Source organism: Amphiura filiformis, chromosome 12 (assembly GCF_039555335.1).
Source record: "Amphiura filiformis chromosome 12, Afil_fr2py, whole genome shotgun sequence".
Lineage (NCBI taxonomy): Eukaryota > Metazoa > Echinodermata > Ophiuroidea > Amphilepidida > Amphiuridae > Amphiura > Amphiura filiformis.
The window spans coordinates 14,560,403-14,585,726 of record NC_092639.1 but is presented as its reverse complement, the minus strand read 5'-3'; the positions used below and the strand labels follow the sequence as shown (position 1 = coordinate 14,585,726).

The window sequence follows — 25,324 nt, the reverse complement described above, 5'->3', positions numbered from 1 at the left end:
AGGAGTCATTTGCTGGACTGCCAATATGTCATATACAGTATTGCAAAGGAGTCATTTGCTGGACTGCCAATATGTCATATACAGTATTGCAAAAGGAGTCATTTGCTGGACTGCCAATATGTCATATACAGTATTGCAAAAGGAGTCATTTGCTGGACTGCCAATATGTCATATACAGTATTGCAAAAGGAGTCATTTGCTGGACTGCCAATATGTCATATACAGTATTGCAAAAGGAGTCATTTGCTGGACTGCCAATATGTCATATACAGTATTGCAAAAGGAGTCATTTGCTGGACTGCCAATATGTCATATACAGTATTGCAAAAGGAGTCATTTGCTGGACTGCCAATATGTCATATACAGTATTGCAAAAGGAGTCATTTGCTGGACTGCCAATATGTCATATACAGTATTGCAAAAGGAGTCATTTGCTGGACTGCCAATATGTCATATACAGTATTGCAAAAGGAGTCATTTGCTGGACTGCCAATATGTCATATACAGTATTGCAAAAGGAGTCATTTGCTGGACTGCCAATATGTCATATACAGTATTGCAAAAGGAGTCATTTGCTGGACTGCCAATATGTCATATACAGTATTGCAAAAGGAGTCATTTGCTGGACTGCCAATATGTCATATACAGTATTGCAAAAGGAGTCATTTGCTGGACTGCCAATATGTCATATACAGTATTGCAAAAGGAGTCATTTGCTGGACTGCCAATATGTCATATACAGTATTGCAAAAGGAGTCATTTGCTGGACTGCCAATATGTCATATACAGTATTGCAAAAGGAGTCATTTGCTGGACTGCCAATATGTCATATACAGTATTGCAAAAGGAGTCATTTGCTGGACTGCCAATATGTCATATACAGTATTGCAAAAGGAGTCATTTGCTGGACTGCCAATATGTCATATACAGTATTGCAAAAGGAGTCATTTGCTGGACTGCCAATATGTCATATACAGTATTGCAAAAGGAGTCATTTGCTGGACTGCCAATATGTCATATACAGTATTGCAAAAGGAGTCATTTGCTGGACTGCCAATATGTCATATACAGTATTGCAAAAGGAGTCATTTGCTGGACTGCCAATATGTCATATACAGTATTGCAAAAGGAGTCATTTGCTGGACTGCCAATATGTCATATACAGTATTGCAAAAGGAGTCATTTGCTGGACTGCCAATATGTCATATACAGTATTGCAAAAGGAGTCATTTGCTGGACTTATGTCATATGTATGGACTTTGCTGGACTGCAATATGTCATATACAGTATTGCAAAAGGAGTCATTTGCTGGACTGCCAATATGTCATATACAGTATTGCAAAAGGAGTCATTTGCTGGACTGCCAATATGTCATATACAGTATTGCAAAAGGAGTCATTTGCTGGACTGCCAATATGTCATATACAGTATTGCAAAAGGAGTCATTTGCTGGACTGCCAATATGTCATATACAGTATTGCAAAAGGAGTCATTTGCTGGACTGCCAATATGTCATATACAGTATTGCAAAAGGAGTCATTTGCTGGACTGCCAATATGTCATATACAGTATTGCAAAAGGAGTCATTTGCTGGACTGCCAATATGTCATATACAGTATTGCAAAAGGAGTCATTTGCTGGACTGCCAATATGTCATATACAGTATTGCAAAAGGAGTCATTTGCTGGACTGCCAATATGTCATATACAGTATTGCAAAAGGAGTCATTTGCTGGACTGCCAATATGTCATATACAGTATTGCAAAAGGAGTCATTTGCTGGACTGCCAATATGTCATATACAGTATTGCAAAAGGAGTCATTTGCTGGACTGCCAATATGTCATATACAGTATTGCAAAAGGAGTCATTTGCTGGACTGCCAATATGTCATATACAGTATTGCAAAAGGAGTCATTGCTGGACTGCCAAAGGAGTCATTTGTGGACATATACATATACAGTATTGCAAAAGGAGTCATTTGCTGGACTGCCAATATGTCATATACAGTATTGCAAAAGGAGTCATTTGCTGGACTGCCAATATGTCATATACAGTATTGCAAAAGGAGTCATTTGCTGGACTGCCAATATGTCATATACAGTATTGCAAAAGGAGTCATTTGCTGGACTGCCAATATGTCATATACAGTATTGCAAAAGGAGTCATTTGCTGGACTGCCAATATGTCATATACAGTATTGCAAAAGGAGTCATTTGCTGGACTGCCAATATGTCATATACAGTATTGCAAAAGGAGTCATTTGCTGGACTGCCAATATGTCATATACAGTATTGCAAAAGGAGTCATTTGCTGGACTGCCAATATGTCATATACAGTATTGCAAAAGGAGTCATTTGCTGGACTGCCAATATGTCATATACAGTATTGCAAAAGGAGTCATTTGCTGGACTGCCAATATGTCATATACAGTATTGCAAAAGGAGTCATTTGCTGGACTGCCAATATGTCATATAGAGTATTGCAAAAGGAGTCATTTGCTGGACTGCCAATATGTCATATAGAGTATTGCAAAAGGAGTCATTTGCTGGACTGCCAATATGTCATATACAGTATTGCAAAAGGAGTCATTTGCTGGACTGCCAATATGTCATATACAGTATTGCAAAAGGAGTCATTTGCTGGACTGCCAATATGTCATATACAGTATTGCAAAAGGAGTCATTTGCTGGACTGCCAATATGTCATATACAGTATTGCAAAAGGAGTCATGTGCTGGACTGCCAATATGTCATATACAGTATTGCAAAAGGAGTCATTTGCTGGACTGCCAATATGTCATATACAGTATTGCAAAAGGAGTCATTTGCTGGACTGCCAATATGTCATATACAGTATTGCAAAAGGAGTCATTTGCTGGACTGCAGCATATTTAGTGATTAAAGTAAATGAATATCAAGCTTTCTTTTGCTGTTGATATTTGTGGAATTTAAAATTAATTTTCAACTTAAACAGTGAGGTTTGGGGCAATCAAAATTACCAAAAATCACCAATATGATTGCATAAACAAGCTTTGTTATCAGTGTTACAACTTTGTTACATTGTTCAACTAGGCACATTTCTTTTCACCTGGTATCTATCACATATTTTGTGTGTGTAATCTTTATTAACTGCTGCTTTGTGTTTATTTTTCCCTTCGTTCAGTTCTGGGACATCTCATGATTCCAGATTACGTTGTGATGCAGTGGATTTCTACTATGTGTTATTTGGTAAATCAAGGCCTTCATGTTTACCTATACCTGAGGTAAGACACCAATGAGGTGAACTCACACAGTAAACACTATTATTCCTTTGTGACAAATTGAATCTCTGACACTCTATAGAGGCCATCAGCCTTTTCCGTTCTGCATATCATGCATTAGACATTACGCCCCCGATTACGCGGAAGTTGCAGCGCATGACACACCTCTTCAGTCAAACGTCAACGCGGTGATTTTAGCAACAAGGCACTCCGTACCCACAATATGGTGGCGTTGACGTCACAATGACTACCTCTATCAAGATATGGGTGCTTATTTGTTGTCGCCAAATAAGCCACCATGATGGCCTTCATGTCTTTACCAGCTTCTCTATAATCATGTGCATCAATCTTGGGCTGTGAATGTCACACTCATCGCAATACACAATGATCTACTTTTCATTTCTCATTTTGGTTGGAATTTCTTTGCTACCTGACACAGAAAATTTAAAAGAAGTATAGATTATATGACATTGTACATGGCATGCAGGCACATGATCCTTTATGGGGCTCAAATCTTTTAAGTAGACCAATATACAAATGTGGTATACGAGAGTGTGTAGGCTAAGTCTAATGCCTAGACACAAACAAATAGATGCTACAAAGGTAATAAACATGCAACTATAGAGCAGAAAGACATACAGGGCAGTACCATATGAAGTACTCTAGGCATACCACATGAAATAGTGCACAATTGAGTAATGGTTCCATCATTTTATGTAAAACAATAGATAGTAATCATCAAGCTTGTGTATTTTTATTTGTTTCACAGCTTGGTATGGTCCTGAATCTCAAAGAAAGGAAGACCACACTAAACCCAGCCCTGATTCCTGACTCAGAATCCTATGAGGTAAGATCACAATAGTTACTAAATAGTACTAAATTATAATTCTATTCAACTGGACTTACTATTTATGATGGCTACGTATCACGTCATATCCATGACGCATCATCAGGCCGACTGGTCTTGAATTGGCTTTGTATTCAATACCATGTTATCTGTATACTGATTAAAGTTTTATGATAGCGCTCTCGTTAATGATTGGCTGCATGTCACTTTCGCTCTGTAAATGTTTCATCAAATTTGATATTTTAAAGACGCGTTTTTGTGTATTTTTCAATCAATATAGGACTTGGGTGAGTACATTTTATAATGGATAACAGAACTTGATTGAATTTTTGGAATCAGCAATTGTGCTATTTTGTCTTATATTGAATTTCAACGATCAGCGTTATCTCTGTGTATTATACTAATGCAGAATTTGGAAGCAATTTTCTAACATAGTATATTGACAGTTTATTGTACTTTAACTTTTTCACACTATGCCTCCACGAATATACAGTGAGGATATCCTACTTAATCTGAACAAAAGGTGTGATATTATAATATTGAACCATCTATCTGGACTACGTTGACCAACCTCGGTATTGCCAGAAAAACAAGACGAGGTTGCCGTGGAGGAAAGGGGAAAGGACGCAAAATCGAAGTTCATATCACGCCCAAGACATTTGATTTGAAACCACCGCCTTCGCGGCGGCGCTATCTTGTTGAATTACCTGCAGCCCCAGTCGGAGCTGGACAGAAACCAAAAAAGACAAAATCATTGCCAAAAGCCTGCCTCGGATCATGGAATGCGCGGTCAATTAAAAAGAAAACGGCGTCTATTGCTGACTTTATCATTGATCAGAAACTTGATGTTCTAGCTGTTACTGAATCATGGCTAGATGGAGACGATCGTGACGAAGTTCCTCTCGCAGATATTATCAACACTCTGCCCCATTTCGCCATTCACCATGCTCCTCACGTGAACCGCAGAGGCGGCTGCGTCTGTTTGATTGTTCATAGGGGATTCAATGTTAGACTCAATGACATTCGTATCTTCCAGTCATTCAATATCTCGATGTACTGTTGTCAAATGGATCCTCATCAATCAGGTTGGTCATCATCTACCGCCCACCACCATCAACAGAAAACAAACTTACAGTGAAAATGTTCATGACAGAGTTTTCCCAGCTTTTGGAAACTTTGACCATTGCCCCGGGCCATCTTTTGATCACCGGTGATATGAACTTCCATCTTGATGATTCCTCTGATCGCGAAGCGACTGCTTTAATGGATCTCTTAGATTCATGTGGACTCTGTCAACATATCCATGGACCGACGCACAAGGACGGTCACACATTGGATGTTATTATCTCGCGCTCATCTGATGAGCTTATCTCTGGTGTGGCAGTTTTGAATGGTCTTCCATCGGACCATAAACCATTGAAATGTCTTATGGATGTGCAAAGACCAGCTCCTGTAATAGTTGAAGTTTGCTCACGGAACCTACGCAGTATTGATCTGGAACAGTTTAAAACTGACATTACATCATCGACCCTTGGTTCATCTGAAAGCAAATTTGATCAAGTCGATGGCGATCCTTCCATTCTAGTGGACCGATATGAACATGTGCTCTCCAGCTTGCTTGATTCCCATGCCCCTATGAGAACTCGGACAATAGTGTACAGACCTAATGCCGTCTGGTATGATGACAAGCAACGATCATATAAGCGTGAAAAGCGAAAATGTGAGCGTAAATGGTTAAGATCTGGTTTGGAAGTGGATCACCAGCTGTATGTCCAACACTGCCAAGAATATTGCAAAAAGCTTGAAGGAGCAAAATGTGAATACCACCGTGCACAAATCAGTCAATGTGATGACCGCCAACTGTTCAAGATTGTCAACAAATTGAGCAAGTCATCCTCGTCAAGTGTGCTTCCTGACCACTCGTGTTGCAAAGATCTCGCGAATGGCTTTGGAGAATTCTTCAAGAAGAAAGTGAAAAGTCTGTCAGATACGCTTGACAACATTAATCCACCTGGACTATCTGTTGATATAACTGATACGTGTGAGAGTGAGTTCACTGCATTTCATGAGGTATCAGATGAGGATGTTTGCCAGATTGTGTTGAAATCATCTACAAAGTCTTGTCCAATTCCAACTAGTCTTTTGAAGAAATGTTTGGATCCACTGCTGCCACAGATAACCAACATCGTCAATGCATCTCTCATGTCTGGTGTATTTCCTCAGTCACTGAAGTCTGCGCAAGTGACCCCACTTGTAAAGAAAGCGAACTCTGACCAAAATGAGCTGAAGAATTACCGGCCAATTTCAAACTTGAAGTTCTTATTAAAGACAATTGAACGTGTTTCTGCAGCACAACTATCAGACTATCTTGTTGCAAATGATCTCTACGCTCCTAATCAATCTGCCTACCGGAAATTCCATTCCACAGAGACTGCACTCACCAGAATTCACAATGACATTCTCAACGCCGCTGACCAACATCTTGAAGCTGTCTTAGTACTTCTAGACTTTTCCGCAGCGTTTGATACGCTTTCCCACCCAGCTTTACTTCAACGTCTGCGTGAACGCTACGGCATAACAGGAACGGCACTGAAATGGTATGAGTCATATCTTCAAAACAGATCTCAGTCGGTTGTCATCAATGGAGAATTATCGGACAGTCTCAACCTTAATGACGGGGTCCCTCAAGGCTCGGTCAATGGTCCCCTTTTGTTTACACTGTTCTCAGCCCCCATCGGTGATGTTATTAACGCCCATAACATCAACTTCATGACATATGCTGATGATACGCGGCTGTACATGCTTCTTCACCCAAGTGAACGCAATTTAGCCATCACGAGACTAGAACTCTGTCTTCGTGACATCAAAGCATGGACAATCAGAAACAGGCTTGTCTTGAATGACTCAAAAACTGAGGTGGTTCACATAAGTTCAAAAGTTGTGAAAACTCCATCCTTTCCCAAAATTACTGAAATTGAGGTATCACGGGTCGCAAGAAATCTCGGCGTCATCTTCGATTCATCTATGGACATGAAAGACCATGTTAAGAGTGTTGTCCGTGCAGCCTCCTTTGCAATCTACCGTATTGGAAAGCTGCGTCGCTATCTTGACAAGTCATCTGTGGAGAGGTTGGTACATGCATTTGTATCCTCGCGTTTAGACTCATGTAATGTTGTTTTGTATGGACTTCAAGACAATGAAATCTCAAAGTTACAGAGAGTGCAGAACACTGCGACGCGCCTCGTTACCAAGTGCAGAAAGGATGAGCACATGAAGCCTGTTCTTAGAGCCCTCCATTGGCTTCCCGTGCAACAGCGGATTGTGTACATGAAGTGAAAGATGTACATTCTGTGATATGTATCTCAAAATAGTTAAAAACCCTATTGAGATATTATATGCATACTGACTAAAGTGAAAGATCTTCTTTCTTTGACACATCTCAGAATAGTTGTTAACCCCAGCAAAAGATCACAGTATCATCCGTAAATAAATTCATCAGGATTGTCCATAATTCATAATTTGTACAGGTTTTTGTGTACAAATCCAAAAGTATTTTGGTATAAAGATGTACACAAGAACCAAATTATCACATACTGACTAAAGTGAAAGATGTTCATTCTTTGACTCCTTTCAAAATATAGTTTTAACCCAGTGAGAAACAAATACTTTTAAATACAAACTGAAAAGTTGGAATTGATAAGTTGATATAATACAACAGTATAAGATGTGTGTAATGTTTTCCATAATACAAGTTTTTATAGAATACAATGTGTGTAATGTTTTCCATAATACAGCTTTTTAGAGAATCCAATTTTCAGAAAAAAATACTTGTATCTTCCTATACAGAAATGGTATGGGAAAGGTAAAAAAAATCCAGAATTTCATAGCTCTTTCAGCAGTTTCAGGCAACATGGACTGGTATGTCTGATTGTATGTTCTTGTTACTCTTCTTACTTTACTTAATGTGCTCATTCCATTTGAAATTCATGCTCCCTCTGTGGCAGCTACTTCCAAAATTTAAAATGGAATAGCCCATTCAACAGACAATCCGTTACTGTCCAATAAGGTAACAAAAAAACCCACACTGTTCTACGGGCCCAAACATCCTAGATTTTGGTTGTCAGTGGTAATACAAGTAAAAACAGACGCTTTTTGGCCTAAGTGGATTTATTTTAACTGAATATTTTCAGGCTTTCTGTGATATTTTTGGTCATTTAGCCTCTTCCCTCCCAAAAAAAACAAAACAGAATGACTGACCCTACTTCAAAAGTCCATCTGCCCGAAGAACAGGTTGTTGTTGTTTTTCATCACCTAAACATTCTTCTTTTGCTTCTTCAGGAAACAGCAGGAGGAGCGGACGAAGGCATGATGTCAGATTTAGACAGTAGCTTTGATAGGAAACGGCACTCAAGCAGCCCCATAATATCTCCTGGTTCCACTAGTATGCAGTCATCTAGTTATCCTGAAAGGGAGGGAGATGTCAGCATTGACAGTAAAATCAGAGTTTTGGTAAGTCCCAATCATGTCCAATCTTGGTGGGGTTATCTTTTGGAGGTGGGCATATGTAGGGCTATTAAGACCCCTTTCTCTACTTCACTGCCACCCAAAGTCCCTTATTTACCAATTTGATTCAATTTGTCACAGATTTTCATTACTTATTGTTAAAGAACAAAGCCATTTAGTTGGAAGTGGAAATTCAGTGTTTGAGGCTTCTGTGTGACTGTTTTGGCTCTTACCAAAGGTTCCATTAAAAAGCCATGTTCTCATCCAGTGCCCCCAAGTTTAGGTCCAAAAGGCCATCTCTCACCCACAGACCCCATATTTGTTAGATTTTTCTCTCACTGAATACCCCTTACAGCAAAATTCTCAGCCTTACACCTGTTTTGATCTCACACTGATGACCACTCAGGTATCAAATTCAGTGCCTTTGCAAGAGTTTGCTCATTTGAATAAAATTGTCCATCCTATAAATTGACTTAAACCTTTTTTAAGGTTTAATCTAGTCTTCAACAACTGAACTATGTGTTCAGTGGGTTCAAATATGTGTTGCTGTCATAGAAATTAAACCCAAAGAGTACCAACTCAAATTTGCCCAGTGTGAAACACTATTAGACCCATTCCATGTCAACTCCAGGGATGTGCACCGCAGCACCTCTTCAATTTTTTTTTTCTTTTTCTGTGTGGTGGTAGATATTGATGAGAAAGTAAAATCCTGAAAATTTGAGCTTCATACTCCATTTCGTTTTCCCGTGGCATCAATTTGAAATTTAGGGGGTCAGCGTAAAAAAACACATTAGTTAGGTTTGCCTTCTCCATAGAGTTGTACATTAAATCATTATACATGCGAAATCAAAAATGTGTGCAACTCTATGGAGTAGGCAAACCTAACTAATGTGTTGAAGCCATCAAGACCCCAAGCCAATATCTCTCAGAAATGTTGTCCAAGAACATATCTTCAACATACCTGAAATTGATGGTGGGGCAAATTGTCTGACATTGGTTTTCAGGGGGTCAAAATGTAAAAAAGTGGTTTTGCATGGGTAATATCTCAGCTAAATGTATTCTAATATGCTCAATATTGGATAAGAGTAATGTCCTACCAAAGGGCTCTGACTGGCAAAAAAATGGACAATAAAATTATTTTTACTTTTGGAGTTCTGACCCCCCCGAAGTTGGTCCTGGTTGGACGAAGTTGCATTTTGAGGGCCCTATATCTTTTAAAATAAAGAAGTTACAAGTTTTCTGATGCCAGATTTGAATTCTACACAAAAAAGTACCCCAGGATACATACTTTTCAAAGTTGTAAAGGGTTCCCTTTATACATTTATGGACCTCCAAACATCGTCTTTCGCGTTGCGACACATTTTTTACGCTGACCCCCCTAAATTTCAAATTGATGCCACGGGAAAACGAAATGGAGTATGAAGCTCAAATTTTCAGGATTTTACTTTCTCATCAATATCTACCACCACACAGAAAAAGAAAAAAATTGAAGAGGTGCTGCGGTGCACATCCCTGGAGTTGACATGGAATGGGTCATTAGGCCTTTCCTAGTATGGCATACACAAAAGGAGGGCAGTCTTCAATCTGGTTAAAACCCGGCAAATTCAAAAGACTTTACCACTTTGTGCAGCGCCATCCTATTGTGTCCGCCATATCTCGAAAAGGCTAATGGTAAATTAACCATATTGGTTTGTCACTCATAGTGGGTAAATAGTATACTTCAGTCATTTATCGGTAAGAGCCCCCAAACTTGTATGATAATTTGCGTCTTTAAGGGGGTACTACACCCCTCGATATATTTGTTCCTATTTTTGCATTTTTTTTCAAAAACTAATAGCACAATGGTAACAAAAGTTATATATATTATAGGGGCAAGGAATCCAATTACTACACTGGAATTTCAGTGACCCAGGACAAGCGGTTCATTATTTATAATAAGAAAAGAGGTACCGCTAGAATGTACCTCATTTCCTATCATATATATTGAACCGCTTGTCTTGAGTCACTGAAATTTCAGTGTAGTAATTGGATTCCTTGCCCAATAATATACATAACTTTTGTTACCAGTGTGTTATTATTTTTGAGAAAAATGCAAAAATAGTCACGAATTTACCACAGGGGTGTAGTACCCCCTTAAGCTTGAAAGTTTTGTGCATGCATCGCTCAGTCCATGTTTTGACACAACATGTAACCCGCAGAACACAAACAACTACATACTTTGAATCAAAGTTTGCAGGGCACATAGAAAAAAAAGTAATCAAGAGGTACGCTTTGTAATTAGTTATTCCCAATTTTGATATAAAATTGGATGGTTTGAACAATACACAAATTTATTCGCCTCGTCCAATATTTTAAAACTCATAGCAAGACCAATAAATTTTGTATTGGGTGAAAAAACCATCAAATTTTATCATTATTATGTTTTCAGAATCTTTTTTGGTCAAAAACATGACTTTTGGTCAAAAATGTGATTTTTTGGTCAAAACTGTGATTTTGGGTCAAAAATGTGATTTTGGGTCAAAAACTAGCAAGTCAAAAATGAGTTTTGGTCAAAAAATTGTAGAAAACAATTTTTGGGGGAAAAGTGAGCCTATCCAACACAGTCCAAGTTTTGAGTCCAAGTGTTGATTATATTGGACTCTTCAACTCTGTACAAAGTATAGGAAGGAGGATTCTGAGAACATCATAATGGTTTAAGCAGTATTTTGTTAAGATATTCTATTCTTCTTTGTCCCTAGTCATCTCCTGTGGATGATTATAATGAATCGCAGACTTTGATGAGTCCACCAGGTCAAGAGATGCTGAGTCCATCCACACCTAGTAGTAATATCAAGGAGGAGCCAGTAGATTCATTGCAGAGTAAGTAGACTTGATACAAGTCCGAAATATAAATTATTATTTGTTAATGCATAGTGTAAATTACATGTACTTCACTCATTTGACATTTTTAAAGTATTTTGAGCAAGTCTGTCATTTATCAGCAAGTGTGGGAACTACTTGTGTTGTAAAAGGTTTTAAAAATCAATTGTACTTTTTCATTGTAACATCGTTAGATTGCAGTTTAATTTAAATATTTTGTTATTTTATTAAATAATAGGCTATTTTATTCACTACTGGAACCTGTTTGGCTTGTATTATTGCAAGTGCTGCACTACACATACATAATCACAGATACAGAATGTTTGTTTTGAGTCCTGACTTTATTTTTATATTATCTTGTGTTTTCTGGATATTTGCAGAAGACACAGTGAAAAATTTTCTGAAATTGAGATCGTAGACTGCAAACTAGAGCCACTTTTTGTGTTTTTAATTGTGAAAAAAATTATCTGTTTTTTGACTATTTAGATGTGACTAACATGCATAAATTATTTTCTAATGCATATAGGAGCTTGGAGACAAACCTTTTATTTAATGTGTTGGTACAGCACATCTTTATTTGAAAATCATGTCAAGAAATAAAAGATTCAGGAAATCTCATCAGGGCTTCAGAACCCCGGCTGCATTTGGCACTCCTTTGACCCTCTTGTAAATTTCACCACCAACAAACTGCAGTGCTGTCTCATGGAGCATTGTTTCAGAATTCTGGTGTATTGTTTTTTTTGGGGTTTTTTGTGTGTAAATTTTGTAATAATTTGACAAATATTTCATTCTTTCAGGTGATGGAGGTACAAGCAGTCGTCTAGCCTCCGACACAGGAGACTCTAATCGCCCAGGATTGCACAGAAATGACTCTAAACAATCACTATCAAGTGACACCAGTAAAACACAGAAAAAGAAGAAAAAGAAAGAGAAGCATAAACATAAGAAACATAAACATGAGAAAGGCGATAAAAGCAGCTCAAGTACTCACTAATGATTGGGTGTGGATTTCAAATGAAATACCCCATTGGGCCGTTACATTTAAAATTCACACTCCCCCTGTGGAAGATTTTGGAAATACCTTCCACAGGGGGAGTATGAACTTCAAATGGAATTAGCACATTAACCTACTCATTTTGAAACTCATCACCCCTCTGTGGAACATTCATGTTGAATCTTTCTCAGAGGGTGTATGAAATTCAAATAGAGCTGCCTAATGTGCTCATTCCATTTGAAATGCATACTCCCCTGTGGAAGATATTTCCAAAATCTTCCACAGGGGGAGTGTGAATTTTAAAAGGAAAAGCCCAATTTGTGATGTGAACACAAAATAGTTAGTAATCACACTGGGCCAATGTAACTAACCAAAAGATTGATGAAGCTTTATGAATGAAACTAGTTTCATTTGGGAAGGATTAAAAGTGTTGATTTGTTCCTTGTATTTTTTATTTTATTGTACAAATTCGGCTAAAATGCATCAAAAGCAAAGTAAAATTACACAATTTGTGCATAAAGGAAACAAAAGTAAAATAGACCCAATGGGCTAGCCTGGAAGATATACTATTAAGGACATCACTGTAACTTTTGCTCCCTTCAAGTGTGAATTTATATACTATTGGCCATCGAATACGTCATACCTTAGTTACTAGTTCATGCTTGTTTTACACACCTGTAAGCAACCCATTGACTTTGTGTTGTGATCATTTTGGTTCTGGTTCCAAAAATAGGTAGCGTGAACCAGTTGACTTGGCAACGATAGATTTTAACCTCACAATACGATGGCAAATTAAGAAAAACATCAATGTAACTTTTGCTCACTTCTATGAACCAGTTGACCTGGCAACAATCTTTTTTCACATCTCACTACGACGTCACACTATAACAGCAAATTAATAGTAACTTTTGCTCACTTCTGCGAACCAGTTGACCTGGTAACCACTTGACGTGGCAATTACCGATTTTGACGTCATATTACGATGGCGAACAAGAAGAACGTCAATGTAACCTTTCTGGTTTCATTGAATGATGGGGAGGGAAGGAGGAAGGAGTCACGCTTGTATCAAAACTAGTTACATTTACTGGAGTTCAGTGATCTTTTGGTTTGTTCTCTAATAGATAAGTAAAGCTGAATTTATACTTGATCGCTTTTGCTGAAAAGCAATTCTCACACATGCTCAGTGTTACTTCCATTTTCAGAGCGTCAAGGCGATCAATCGATACAAATCGCCGAGGCAAAAACAATGTTGCTTTGGGAAGTTGAAGAAATCTCAACTTTCAAGTGACATCGCTTGACACGTGAATGCATCAACCAATCATTTTCTATCAACTGGATCTATTATTTTGCTAATTAATTTAATTTACCTTTCTCGATTATCAACATTTGGTGATGAATTAATTCAAAGCACTAATACTTACTAGATGTCATACAATGTCATATTAGAACAATGTTAATTTGTTGCTGCCATCAGATTGGATTTGATGAGATGAATATTTGCATTGCAGACAATGCATACAAAAGAGGTTCAATACTTCTGGTCAATGGCTCTCTAAATCTATTGTAGCGAATGACTCATATTGGTTGATTGTATCACATATGGTGAGTGTTTTTACCAGACTTGTTCATGCTACCAGTACATTACCCCACTTTACTTTATAATGGTCATTGGATAAATGAAAATATCTTATGAAACAGTAAATATTTTGATCATGAAATTATGGAAGACACTCACTCGCTTTTGTAACTATTATGTTTAAGTAACAATAACATAAACTATCACTAAATGAGAAACATGTGCTGGTGAACGTAGCAAGCTTTTGACAAGCACTCTTCATATGTAAATGTGTATGTGAAGAGATTTGTTTCAAACCCCTTACATCCACTTGCCCAATTTTGAGAACACATCAAAAAAATCATTGATATAAGAGGGTTTTTTTTGGTGGGATGCTTGGGTAGAATGAGCATCCCGCCAAAAACTGCTTTTGTTGCAAACCCCCATATATCAGTGATTTTTTTTATGATTTTTTGATGTGTTCTCAAAATTAGGCAAGTGGATGTAAGGGGTTTTGAAACAAAGCTCTTCATGTGTTGCCAATGTGACCTGCCAGTCTGTTTATACATAAGCTTAATTCTTGTTCGATGTGTGGCATTAGTTATAAGCTTCAATTTGAGCAGCTCTTCGCTATCTATTAGCAGATCACAATGTACCTGCAGTGCACCCATCGGGTATCACTTGCAATTTATCCTAAAAAACAAGGACAATTTGTAATTTTTGTGGTCAGGAAAAAGTGTCGACTGTAGACGGCAAGTTTCAAATTTTTTTTCAGAATGGTAAATTGTCATGACCGTATTTGGAACCGGCATGTAAAGTGCATTAAAATGAGTACAAACAAGCCTAGTATTGGTTCAGTGGTTCTAAAATAGTTTTGATATTTTGAGAAAATATCTCAAAACTTGGACCTATGGCTAGCATGCAGAGCATTAATTGTCTATACAAACAGGAAAATGTGAAAAATAGGTTGCTTATTTACATCACACATTTACACAAGAGGAAACCCCTTGCTTAGGGTACTTGTTGATAGCCAGGGTAGTTTTTAAAAGCCTGTGTACATAGATTATATACAAGTTCAAATGCAAATTGGTGTCTGGGCGAGTACATCATGTTGGTACAGACTGGGACCCAGTAGGCGATTAACCCTAACACTGACCCAGGTTTTTTGCTATCGGAAGTCACAGAAGATCCGAATTTTTCAAGAAGAAGAAGAATTTTTGACTTGGCACCCCCGGGATTCGAACCTTTGACCCCCCGCATGCCAACCACACGATCGCAGACCGGGATCTACACAGCTAATTGCTGCCCGGCCCGCAATTCCGTGAGCATTTGACATTTAGGGTCATCGCAGACCCTGGGATGCATGCATGCGCAGAATTTTTCATCGTGGTATTCTGTGGTTTTTTTCGGGTGTAAGGGTTAACGAGTAAATGGCAAGTACCAGGGTTGGTGATACAGTAAAGCGTCTTCAATCAGGGAGGAGCAGGTGCCAACTGCAGGGCGTGTTTTAGTAAAAAAAATATTGCAAAGATTTTCAGGGTGATAATTTCAAGATATGGTGGACACAATAGGATGGCGCTGCACAAAATGGTTAAAGTGTCTTGAATTTGCTGGGTTTTACCCAGATTGAAGACTGCCCTCCAATTGTGTACGCCATATTTTGAAAAAGCAGACTTGTAAACAGAAGGTATCTTTTGCATTTATATAAAAAGTATGTCAGAATTGTGCAGCATTTTGTTTCCAATGTGTAACATATTGTTATGCCCTGTTCAAGCTAGAAGCATTATGACAAACATGTATGTGAATCTTTAGTGAGAACAACCCTGTGCACCATGGGCTTACATGTTTTTGGATGCAAACAAAATATATGAAGTTGTGTCTGATGAAATAATTGTATTGTTAGGCAGGAAATTAGAGGGAAATTAAAAGTAGGCAATATCCCCAATAGGTTTCTTATTGATAAGAAGACATAAACTCCTCAAAAAAAGGTTTGGAAACTTTTAAAAACAGCTGTATATCAGAAAGTTTTGAAATCTATCTCCATATTGTTTCATATCAGTGAAACCATTGTTCTTTCCTGTCAACAATGACACCTCATTTGTGACAATAACTTATTCCACGGCTGAGTAACTTTCTTTGAAAGACAGAGAGGTCTCAAAGAAAATGTGCCAAACTGACCATTGTCTGCGCTCATCTTATTGCTCTGAATGAATGAACGAGTGGTTTAATGCATGAATAAAAGAACCCAGAAAAACCAAGAAAAACAACGGCTGCAGAAGACCGGTATATCAGACTGGCAGCACTTTGAAACCGTTTTTAATGAAACAGTGTGATATTTCCTTATTCATGTTTACTGATGCAAATGGCGCAGACAATGGCAGATTTGGCCCATTTTGTTTGAGACCTCCTTGTCTTTCAAAGACAGTTACGCAACCATGGAATAAGTTATGGTCACAAATTTGGTATCATTTTTGACAGAAAAGAACAATGTTTGTATTGATAAAAATATGGAAATAGATCTCAAATATTTCTGATATAAAGCCGTTTTGAAAAGTTTCCAAACTTTTTTTGAAAAGTTTAGAATTGACAGACTGTATATTTATAAACTAGTTTGCTTATTACTTACTAGTTACTAGTGTATAAGGCTATACATGTATCATGTTTGAAATTGAAATAAAGCATGATTTGCCAACACATTTCCTCCTCATTTGTGTCGTAAAGTATTCTTTTATGGCTTGCAATGCAACAAGCAAGCGTAGATCCTGAGTTGAAACATTTTTTTCCATGTTAATTATTCTAGTCCGTTGGCTCTTGAATTATACCCAATATACTCCAGTTGAAATTCATATGCCCCCTATGGAAGACATCGCCTTAATCGTTCACACGGAGTGAAAATTTCAAATGGCACAGCTGAATCAATGATGGTCTTCCATAGGATGTGTATGGATTTCAACTGGAATAGACCAAATTTGCTATGATCACATATAGCAAAAAATTATGGTTTAATTTTAAACACTTTGCGATGTGGGAAACTTTGAGATGTGCCGTATTCGACCTCATTAGCACTCCTCTCCAAATAAGCGCCCCCTACCGAAGTTAACAACTGTGCAATATGGTAATTTTATTTAGATTTTTTAACTTTAGTTAAATTTAGTCAAAAATCTAAACAAAATTACCATTGAATCTGGCTCAGGATTACAATTATTTTGACTTCAGGCACACTGTATTTTACTTTCATTTCATCATTTTAATAAGTGCCCCTGAAAATGGTCAACCTAAGCACACGGGCGCTAAGTATGTCAAATATAGCTTGCATTTTTAACATGATAACAAGACATGTAGAGGGTATGGGGCAAGGTCATGGTCAGTGGTAATGAGACCTTTTTACAAAAATTAATTCATGAACTGTCTGGTCATTTAGTTCTTGTGGGGAAGGGTGTAAGTGGCAAGAGTCCTTACTGAAGGACAATCCTTCCCCTCCGATTCCACTACTGGTGCATTTCTTTTGCCATTAAACGCTCATAAGGCCAAAAAAAAAAAGATGTTTGCTTGCCCTCAACCGACCAACCCTAATTTTGGAAATCAGAAAAAAGTTGTTGTTTTTTCTATTTACTGTACAAAAGAATACCGACCCTATTTTTGGAAATTCCTGAAAAAGTTTTTTTTTTTTTTTCAAATTTTTGCATTTTGAAGATGTACAAAAAAAATGTATTTTAGAGCTTGTATTCAACATTTTTGTCTTGTAATGTTAGTTGATTCATTTTGACACCAAAATTGCCTGATTTGTCAAATTTTGAGCCTTAATTAATACAAACAGTAGAGTTTGCAAGTAATTAAAAAAAAAAAAAAGAAAGAAAGAAAAAAAGAAATCCCGATCGACCGACCAAATTTTTATAGGGCACCATTTGTCCCTGTATACAAAGTAATTGGTCAACAGAATGAGAAACTGTATTTCACAACATTCTTAATTCAACATAATAAATATTTAATATCAATACAACATATTCAACACTGACATATAATTAAAATTACACATTCTATACGAATAAATTCTAAGATATAAATAAATACACATCATTCATTAAAATAAGACATTAATGATAGTTCTTACTTCCATATATTGTTCTCATTCATAAAATTTAAACCTTACTTGCCAAATACTTGGTAATAAGATCTTAATCGCAAGAACTTTGTACTTGCTTGGTTGCTTAAGCTTAACTTAGCTTGCATGTTTGTAATACACATGTGTAAGCTAATTGTAAGCTTGTTGCAAGCTACTCCCTATTCCACAAAAATACAGCACTAACTATTTGGATTAAAAAATGTTATCCTCTTTTACCAAATGAAACATAGCTAAATCCTAATTCTTAGTTAGTTCTAACTGGCAATAAAAGTAAAATTGAAATATTTTTGCAAAATGGGCCAACAACATGCAATTTTTGCACATTTTCTTACAAATGTAGTCCCAAAATTCCAAGAATAAGCATTCACAATCCTGAGTATGAGCTATGGTTATGAAAAAGATTAGAAAATGTGTTATCCAAAAATTAAAATGAGTAACTTGAAATTAGTCTTTATACAGGTCTTGGGCTTTATGGTCACAGCGTATGAAAAAAGCCCTAAAATGCATGTTTTGGCCCTTAATTCTAAAATTGACCAAATATTAAAATTTGACTTTCATTGCCAGTTAAAACTGAGAAAAGGATTAGGATTTAGCAATGTTTCTTTTGGCAAAACAAGGTAATATTTCTGTACTCCAAAAAATAGTAGTGCTGGGTTTTTTTTTTTTTATTTTTAGTAGTGCGAAGTCATTTTAATACATTTTGTAAGGGTTAAAACTTTAAATGTCAGGTACTAACTTGTACCAAACTCACAATCAAACTTTTTTCACTTGCTGACGCCTGCGCCATGATTTTTGTATACATAATATATATAAAAAAAGAAAAGATTAACGTATGGGATGCTTCTTCATTATCCAATGAGATGTTACTAATTCAATAAACCGATTGGGATCCCACTTCAAATTTACACCATTATGAATTACATTAAGCCAAATTGTGGCAAGACTTGTTAATGTGGCTGTGCACTCTCAGAAGTGCTGTAACTGCTTAACTATAATTTGGTTCACCGCAAGTTTGGTAGTGATGTCAATGCTCTTTTGCATGCGTGTACACTCAGGGCGTTTAAAATTTACGAGCGCAATTTGATACTGCGGTGTGTGAAATACCCACATACGTCACTATCGAACTTGAGATGAACCAAATTATATACAAGATATAGAAAAATAGAAAAAAACAAAATGCAAAAATATGGCTTTTTTTGTGTTTTTGTAATCAACACACTATTCCAGGTTCCACTTTTCTCAATTTTTGGATTTAAAAAAAAATGACTAAACATGGCCAATTTTGATCACAAATACAGCAGTATATATGTTTTACAGGGTATTTTAGTTGATTAAAGTACATTGCAATCATGTAAATCAAAATTTTGAAATAAAAATTAAGGGTCCTCCTCAGCAAATCTTACAATAATGCTCTAATTGTTGTAACTTATTGATTAGTAACAGTGAAGATCATGGCTAGAGTAAAGTAATTATTATGGCTGAAGAAAAGTTCTATCACACTATACAGGGTGGTCTACTTTCCAGTATAGTGAAAGCTTGAGATTACTTGACTAATTTTCCTTTCCAAAATTATATACTTTTATATATCTTGCATGAATAATTGGTTACCGCGCTTTAAATTAATAAGAATGCACAGAATGCAATATTGTAAGAAACTCATACAGTGACCTGTTTCAGTTTCAGAAACACTTGCAATAATTATCGACAGTCAGCTAAGGTGATTAAAAATAGTTGATTAAAAATAATAAGTCACATGGTACACACAGGTGCTGACATTGCATCTTCTAGACATGAAGTCTGGAAAAGTGACCATCAGCACAGCAGGAGGTTGTCCTGTCCTGTACTTGTCCTGGACATTTTTTGCAGCAAAATATGTCCTTTTTTCATCTTGTAAATTATTTCATCGACCTATGCTTATTGTAAGAGTTTCTATCAAGTTTTGTCATTACCGATGACAGAACTTTCAAAATGTAGTTTTTATTAGCATATAAAAAAACTCGGATGATATATGTCTGCAAAGTTCCTATCCTTTTGTATTTAGTGGTCCATCACCCGAGTATTTGGTCACTTTGTGGTTTTGTTATGTTGGTATCCATGGATCATGTGCAATTATATTTATTTAATTTATTTTAAACACCTAAGCTGACAGATTAATGCTACATTTTATTTGACTGGGTTTTGATAAATCAAATAAGATGGCGCATATATTTTGGTCCCAATGTGCATCTATCTTGATAATTAAATCATATACGAATGTGATTTAAAAAATTTGATCACTTTATGCATGTAACGTTTGATCTGGATAAATAATGTACATCGCCACATCGGCAAATTGAATTGCACCTTTTAGAGTTGTTGAATAAATAATGCCACCTAATAATACACTTGTCAATAAGAACCCTGTCCCCTGGGTACCCGGGGCAGTTTATAACATTTAGATGGGGAGTTGACACAAATTTTGTCCCTGCAAGTCATGTGCTGAGCCTTGTTCATGGAGCTGATCAAGTCCAAAGAGCTGGGATTCTTTTTTAATGTCGAGCATATCTAAGCATTAACAGCTGAAATCTAGGAGATAACGCTGACGAAACTTCGGCCAGGCACAAGTGACCTGGTCGCCGTAGATAGCTGGTCGGGGTATTTTTACAGGACAAGCAAGTGTAGCCGCCAATCGGGCGTTACTCTGATCATCGGAATCGACTGTAACAAGGTATTTTATCATGGATCATCTGCCCCGCCATTACCAGATGAACCACAGGGAGAGCAGAGATTTTTTTGTTATGCAGGAAATTGAACCAAGGACCTCTTGCGGCAAAGACCTTAACCAGTGTGCCACACTGCTCCCTCAGGTGGGAATTTGAGTCAAGGCAACAGACTGGGGTTAACAACAATTACCTGGCTTGTGGGGGTTAATTGGGACTTGGCTGGGGTTCTACATACAAAATATTGCCCAGTCAGGCGTTTAGCCATAGCCCTAGCCATCCCCGGGCACCCAGGGGCCGGAACATCATTTGATAGGGGCATAATACATAGATTATAGTTTTGTATATACTCTGTATTGGTTATCTCTCTCTTTTGGTCTTTGACAAGAAGTACATATCAAATAAGGCACACATATTAGTATATAAACTCTCATTATTCCAATATATTATCAATAAATATCTAGTTTTTTCATATGATGGGAAGTACTGACAGTAATATGCTTCTCAATCCAAATTGCTTAAGATTTATAAATGCACCAAAATATGATATGGTCTGATACTTTTAGTAATCAAATCAGTTTTTAGGCACAACTGGATTGAATGCTCTAAGTAGTGTGTCCTCACACCATACTAGGGCCAAAAAATTTACTTGTGATAAACAATTTTAATTTGCTGCTTGGTGATATAAATCATGGATTAAATGAACCATTATTACAGTGCATGGAGTATAAATAATTATATCACAAGATAAGACTTTGGTAAACATATGATGATTCTGCTGCAAATACAAGTATGAATCAAACTTAACACCCAACAGTAGTCAAAGTTGCTGGCTTCTTTGATATTATAGCTTGAACCATATACTGATGGAACCGACTACTGTCTGAAAACTTTTGAAACTACAACTACAAATGTGAGCCATCATATCATATCGAAACATGGATTTGTCAAAAAGCTCGGTCATCCACCATTACACAGTATTTAGTTTACTTCGATGTCAAGCTTTAATAATAAAATTTTATCATATCACAAATTTCAAAATTATTTGATATCAGAAGGACATTTTAGTGCATCTGATGTGCTCTCTGGTTCCATAAAAAATATTGTGCAAAGGTGGGTGACCAAGCCCTTACAGATAATAAAGAAATTATGTATCAAAAAATAAAGAAAATAATTGGGAATTTGCACTATATTTGTGATATTGACTTTGAACAAATGCCTTGTTTTGGTAAAGCTCTAGCATCAGTAAACCATTTGGTACCAGCCAGGTCACCTATTTTGAAGGTTGATGGGCAGAACTTCTTTTATTGATGCACATTCACTTGAATTCTTACCAATTATCAAACTATTTCATTTTTTTCCAACATGTAAAACGGACATAAATTACATTAGACTTGAAAACATAATTGCAAACATAAAGGTAAATATACATATTGACAATTCTCAGAAATTAAAAAAATATTGTTGAAGATATGTATGCAACATGAGGTAATGTTGTGTAAAAGAGACAGGTGTCTGCAAAATGCAAATTTGTGGTAGATGTCAAAATATGTATGATGGGAACGAGGGTCAAAATTGAGTTATTTAAATTTTTGCATACAAAAGCACACCAAAATACACAAACAAAAATGAACATACTTTGACATCTCCTCCTGCATGTCATCATATTTTGCTTTAATAAATCTGGTCATGTGTTCATATTACTTCCAAACTTTTTGCTTTGCACCAAAAAACAACTTACTTTGACCACTTTTTCTTAGTGCAAATATCTTCAAATTTGTAAAGAACATTTTTATCTGAAAGAGTAGCAGTACATGGTAGTTGCAAAGTTTGGTATATTTTTGGTTTATATCTAGTAGCAATGAATTGATTTACACCTGCTAATTTTTCGTTGTATTTCATACCATTATTTAAGCTGCATAGACTCATTTGCCAACTTTCTGGTTTGACGACTCAAACTTGCACGTTACAAAAGTGTCTGGGAACCGAGACTGCTCAGTCATGTCCAGATTGACCTTTTGACTGCGTTTCTTTTTGAACCAATATTTATAGAACATCACAGCGCGGTCCTATCACAACGATGCAGTACAACACAGGCGCCAATAGGAAGTTGGAATGGCGCCTGGCCAAAGTTGTACGAATAATTTCTGGAGTCCGACACGATATGGACGATAACTTTCCAGTTGTTGCTACAAGCATACTAGGCACAGCAGTTGTAGGCGATGACGGATTCGGTCTGTAAGCTGCATAATATGGTACTGTAAATGCTATAGATGCAATTGATGTGACATCAATGATATATTAGCTCTTGATTGATAGTATGGTCATTGACGTAGTATCAACATCAATTTCTTACTTTCCACCATCATTCTCAATCACTTGCGTTGAAAATACTTTGTCCCACTTTGCACGAAATCAGTTTTAGATAGGTGGTGGACTCTCATATGTAAGTCTTACAAAAGGTCTTAAAACCTCACACACTTTGTAGAGGGCACTGTTCGAAACAGGTAGACCAGGTTTACAAATATGTACTGGTAAATTCTGCAGTACTATATTCAGGAGGACGAATAAGAATAGAAAAATGGCGAATCCAAGTCGGAGGTACTTGCGTTGACGGGCATCGTGAAAAATGGTCCACGGAAGTAATTGGTTCTGTACATTCCTTTCCCTGTAGAGTAATAAAAATCACCATTTTAGTTAGATTTTAATTTTAATTCAACAACTCATTCTATATCAGGAGCCAACTGTTGTTAAACGGTGATGAATCCACACTTTTACGGTTGTGCATATGCCAATGGAAATTAATGAAGAAATTAATTCTTAACCTATCTATCTTCTTGCTCACACCCTAATCTGCAATGTGGTGGATTGCAACAACACAAACATCACAATTGAAAAGGGCTTCAGAAACAAAGCAAAAAAAAACCGCAAAACACTTTATGAACTTGTTACTGCTATGTCACAAGTAGGAAGTGTCTCGCCTCGTGTGTCATGAGAACAGAACATGTCTGCAGTGATTTTACTACACAAAACCCTGATCGCATTTGACTCACAATTTTGGTTCATTTTGATAACTTTGGGGAGTAACAATATTACCATCAAGTATGCCATTGCTTGATTGCATGAACTTGATATAAGTATGACAACAAAATATCTTACTGTTCCTGTTGTTCTTTTTCATCTTGTTCTTCCTCTTCTGCAGCATTTTCCATTAAACCTTCCAGATTCTCACAAAATGTCTTCTGTTGTCCTCTTAAGTCAGTCAGCTCTTCAGATACCTTTGATCGGACGCCTTGTTCATACCTAGAAATAATGAAAACAATGTGTTAACTTGTCAGCTGTAATTTTCAACTCTCTACTCAGATGATAAGTTCTCCTTCGCAATGTTTGTAACAGTGGCGTAATTGATGTGGCAAAATTGCTACATTTGTCCCACAGCAAAACGAACACAAAACATCAAACTATTATTATCCTAGTGTATCTCGTCTCAAGTTGAGAGTTATGCCATGTTTGAAGTCAGTGACAGTTGCGAATCGTGTGTACCAAAAAAAAAATCCTGTGTGCATATACACATGCGTAGAAGTGTGGTTTGTCGCTACGCTGATGACACAATCACGCAACGCACTGACGTCACTCTCAACTTGAGACAAGACGCAGTATATCGTTACAAAGGTTTGCACACTGGCACTATTTCGTTCCAAGCAGAATGCAAACAACCACACATTGTAAATTGAAGTTTACCAAAGTTATACAGAGGTACACTATTTCCATGTTATAGATCCTTGCCACTCACCCTTGCTGGTAAATTTCTTCCTCTCTTTTCGTCCTTGTTTCTGCCGTTTCACTTGCTGATTTATGGCTAGGTGATAAAGGCACGTCAGGTGTCTTAGGTGTAGGACATGGAGAAGTTTGTAAACTGGAGCTGGTACTGACAGGACTGTAGATAAAAGGATACAAAGATTGTAAACTGAGCTCAAATTCTGTCCATCAAAATGAACCAAAATTACACACAGGATTACTTCAATACCCTACTCTAAACACATGTCAGTAACCAAGCTGTTGTCCAACTGACACAACAGCAAAATGCACTGACATGGAACAGCTTCCTGGATCACATTCACAGCCCAATAATTGGCACCCAGTACAAGAAATCTGTGAGAATGCATACAAGATCCAAAATGGTGCTGCTTTCTGCTTTTCACAATCAATTTCTTCAAGAAATAGGTCTTGTTCCACACTATTCCACTTACTCTTTAGGAATTTTTTCCATATACTAACTCTTGACCCTTTGTATGGATTTGCCATCTTGCTACCAAAACAAGGTCTCCCTGCAAACGCATGCGCAAGAACTGCATATTTGTTTTTCGCATTTTTCTAGCAGTGCACCCGAAGGCTTATGCATAACGTACTAGGAAATTAAAGCATCCGTTTGAAAGTCATACGCACACTGCCGGTAGACCTTGTTTTAAAATGACCGTGCAAAG

General features: G+C 37.0%; 2 protein-coding genes across 2 annotated transcripts in view; one reads left to right on the top strand and one right to left on the bottom strand.

The window, feature by feature from the left end:
• Window positions 1–16,693, top strand: part of LOC140165835 (transcription initiation factor TFIID subunit 2-like) — an 88,448-nt gene extending 71,755 nt beyond the window's left edge. The window contains 6 exon segments of the mRNA XM_072189156.1: window positions 3,164–3,263; window positions 4,030–4,107; window positions 7,954–8,025; window positions 8,446–8,616; window positions 11,349–11,469; window positions 12,267–16,693. Of these exon segments, the coding sequence (XP_072045257.1) occupies window positions 3,164–3,263; window positions 4,030–4,107; window positions 7,954–8,025; window positions 8,446–8,616; window positions 11,349–11,469; window positions 12,267–12,463 (739 nt within the window). The 3' untranslated portion in view covers window positions 12,464–16,693.
• Window positions 16,694–22,613: 5,920 nt separating this feature from the next.
• LOC140165832 (uncharacterized) overlaps window positions 22,614–25,324 on the bottom strand; it is a 30,650-nt gene continuing 27,939 nt past the window's right edge. Inside the window, exons 11-13 of the mRNA XM_072189154.1 lie at window positions 24,634–24,777; window positions 24,000–24,143; window positions 22,614–23,508 (exon numbers count right to left, since the gene is read on the bottom strand). Coding sequence (XP_072045255.1) covers window positions 23,262–23,508; window positions 24,000–24,143; window positions 24,634–24,777 — 535 coding nt within the window. The 3' untranslated portion in view covers window positions 22,614–23,261. The remainder of the gene's footprint in view (window positions 23,509–23,999; window positions 24,144–24,633; window positions 24,778–25,324) is intronic.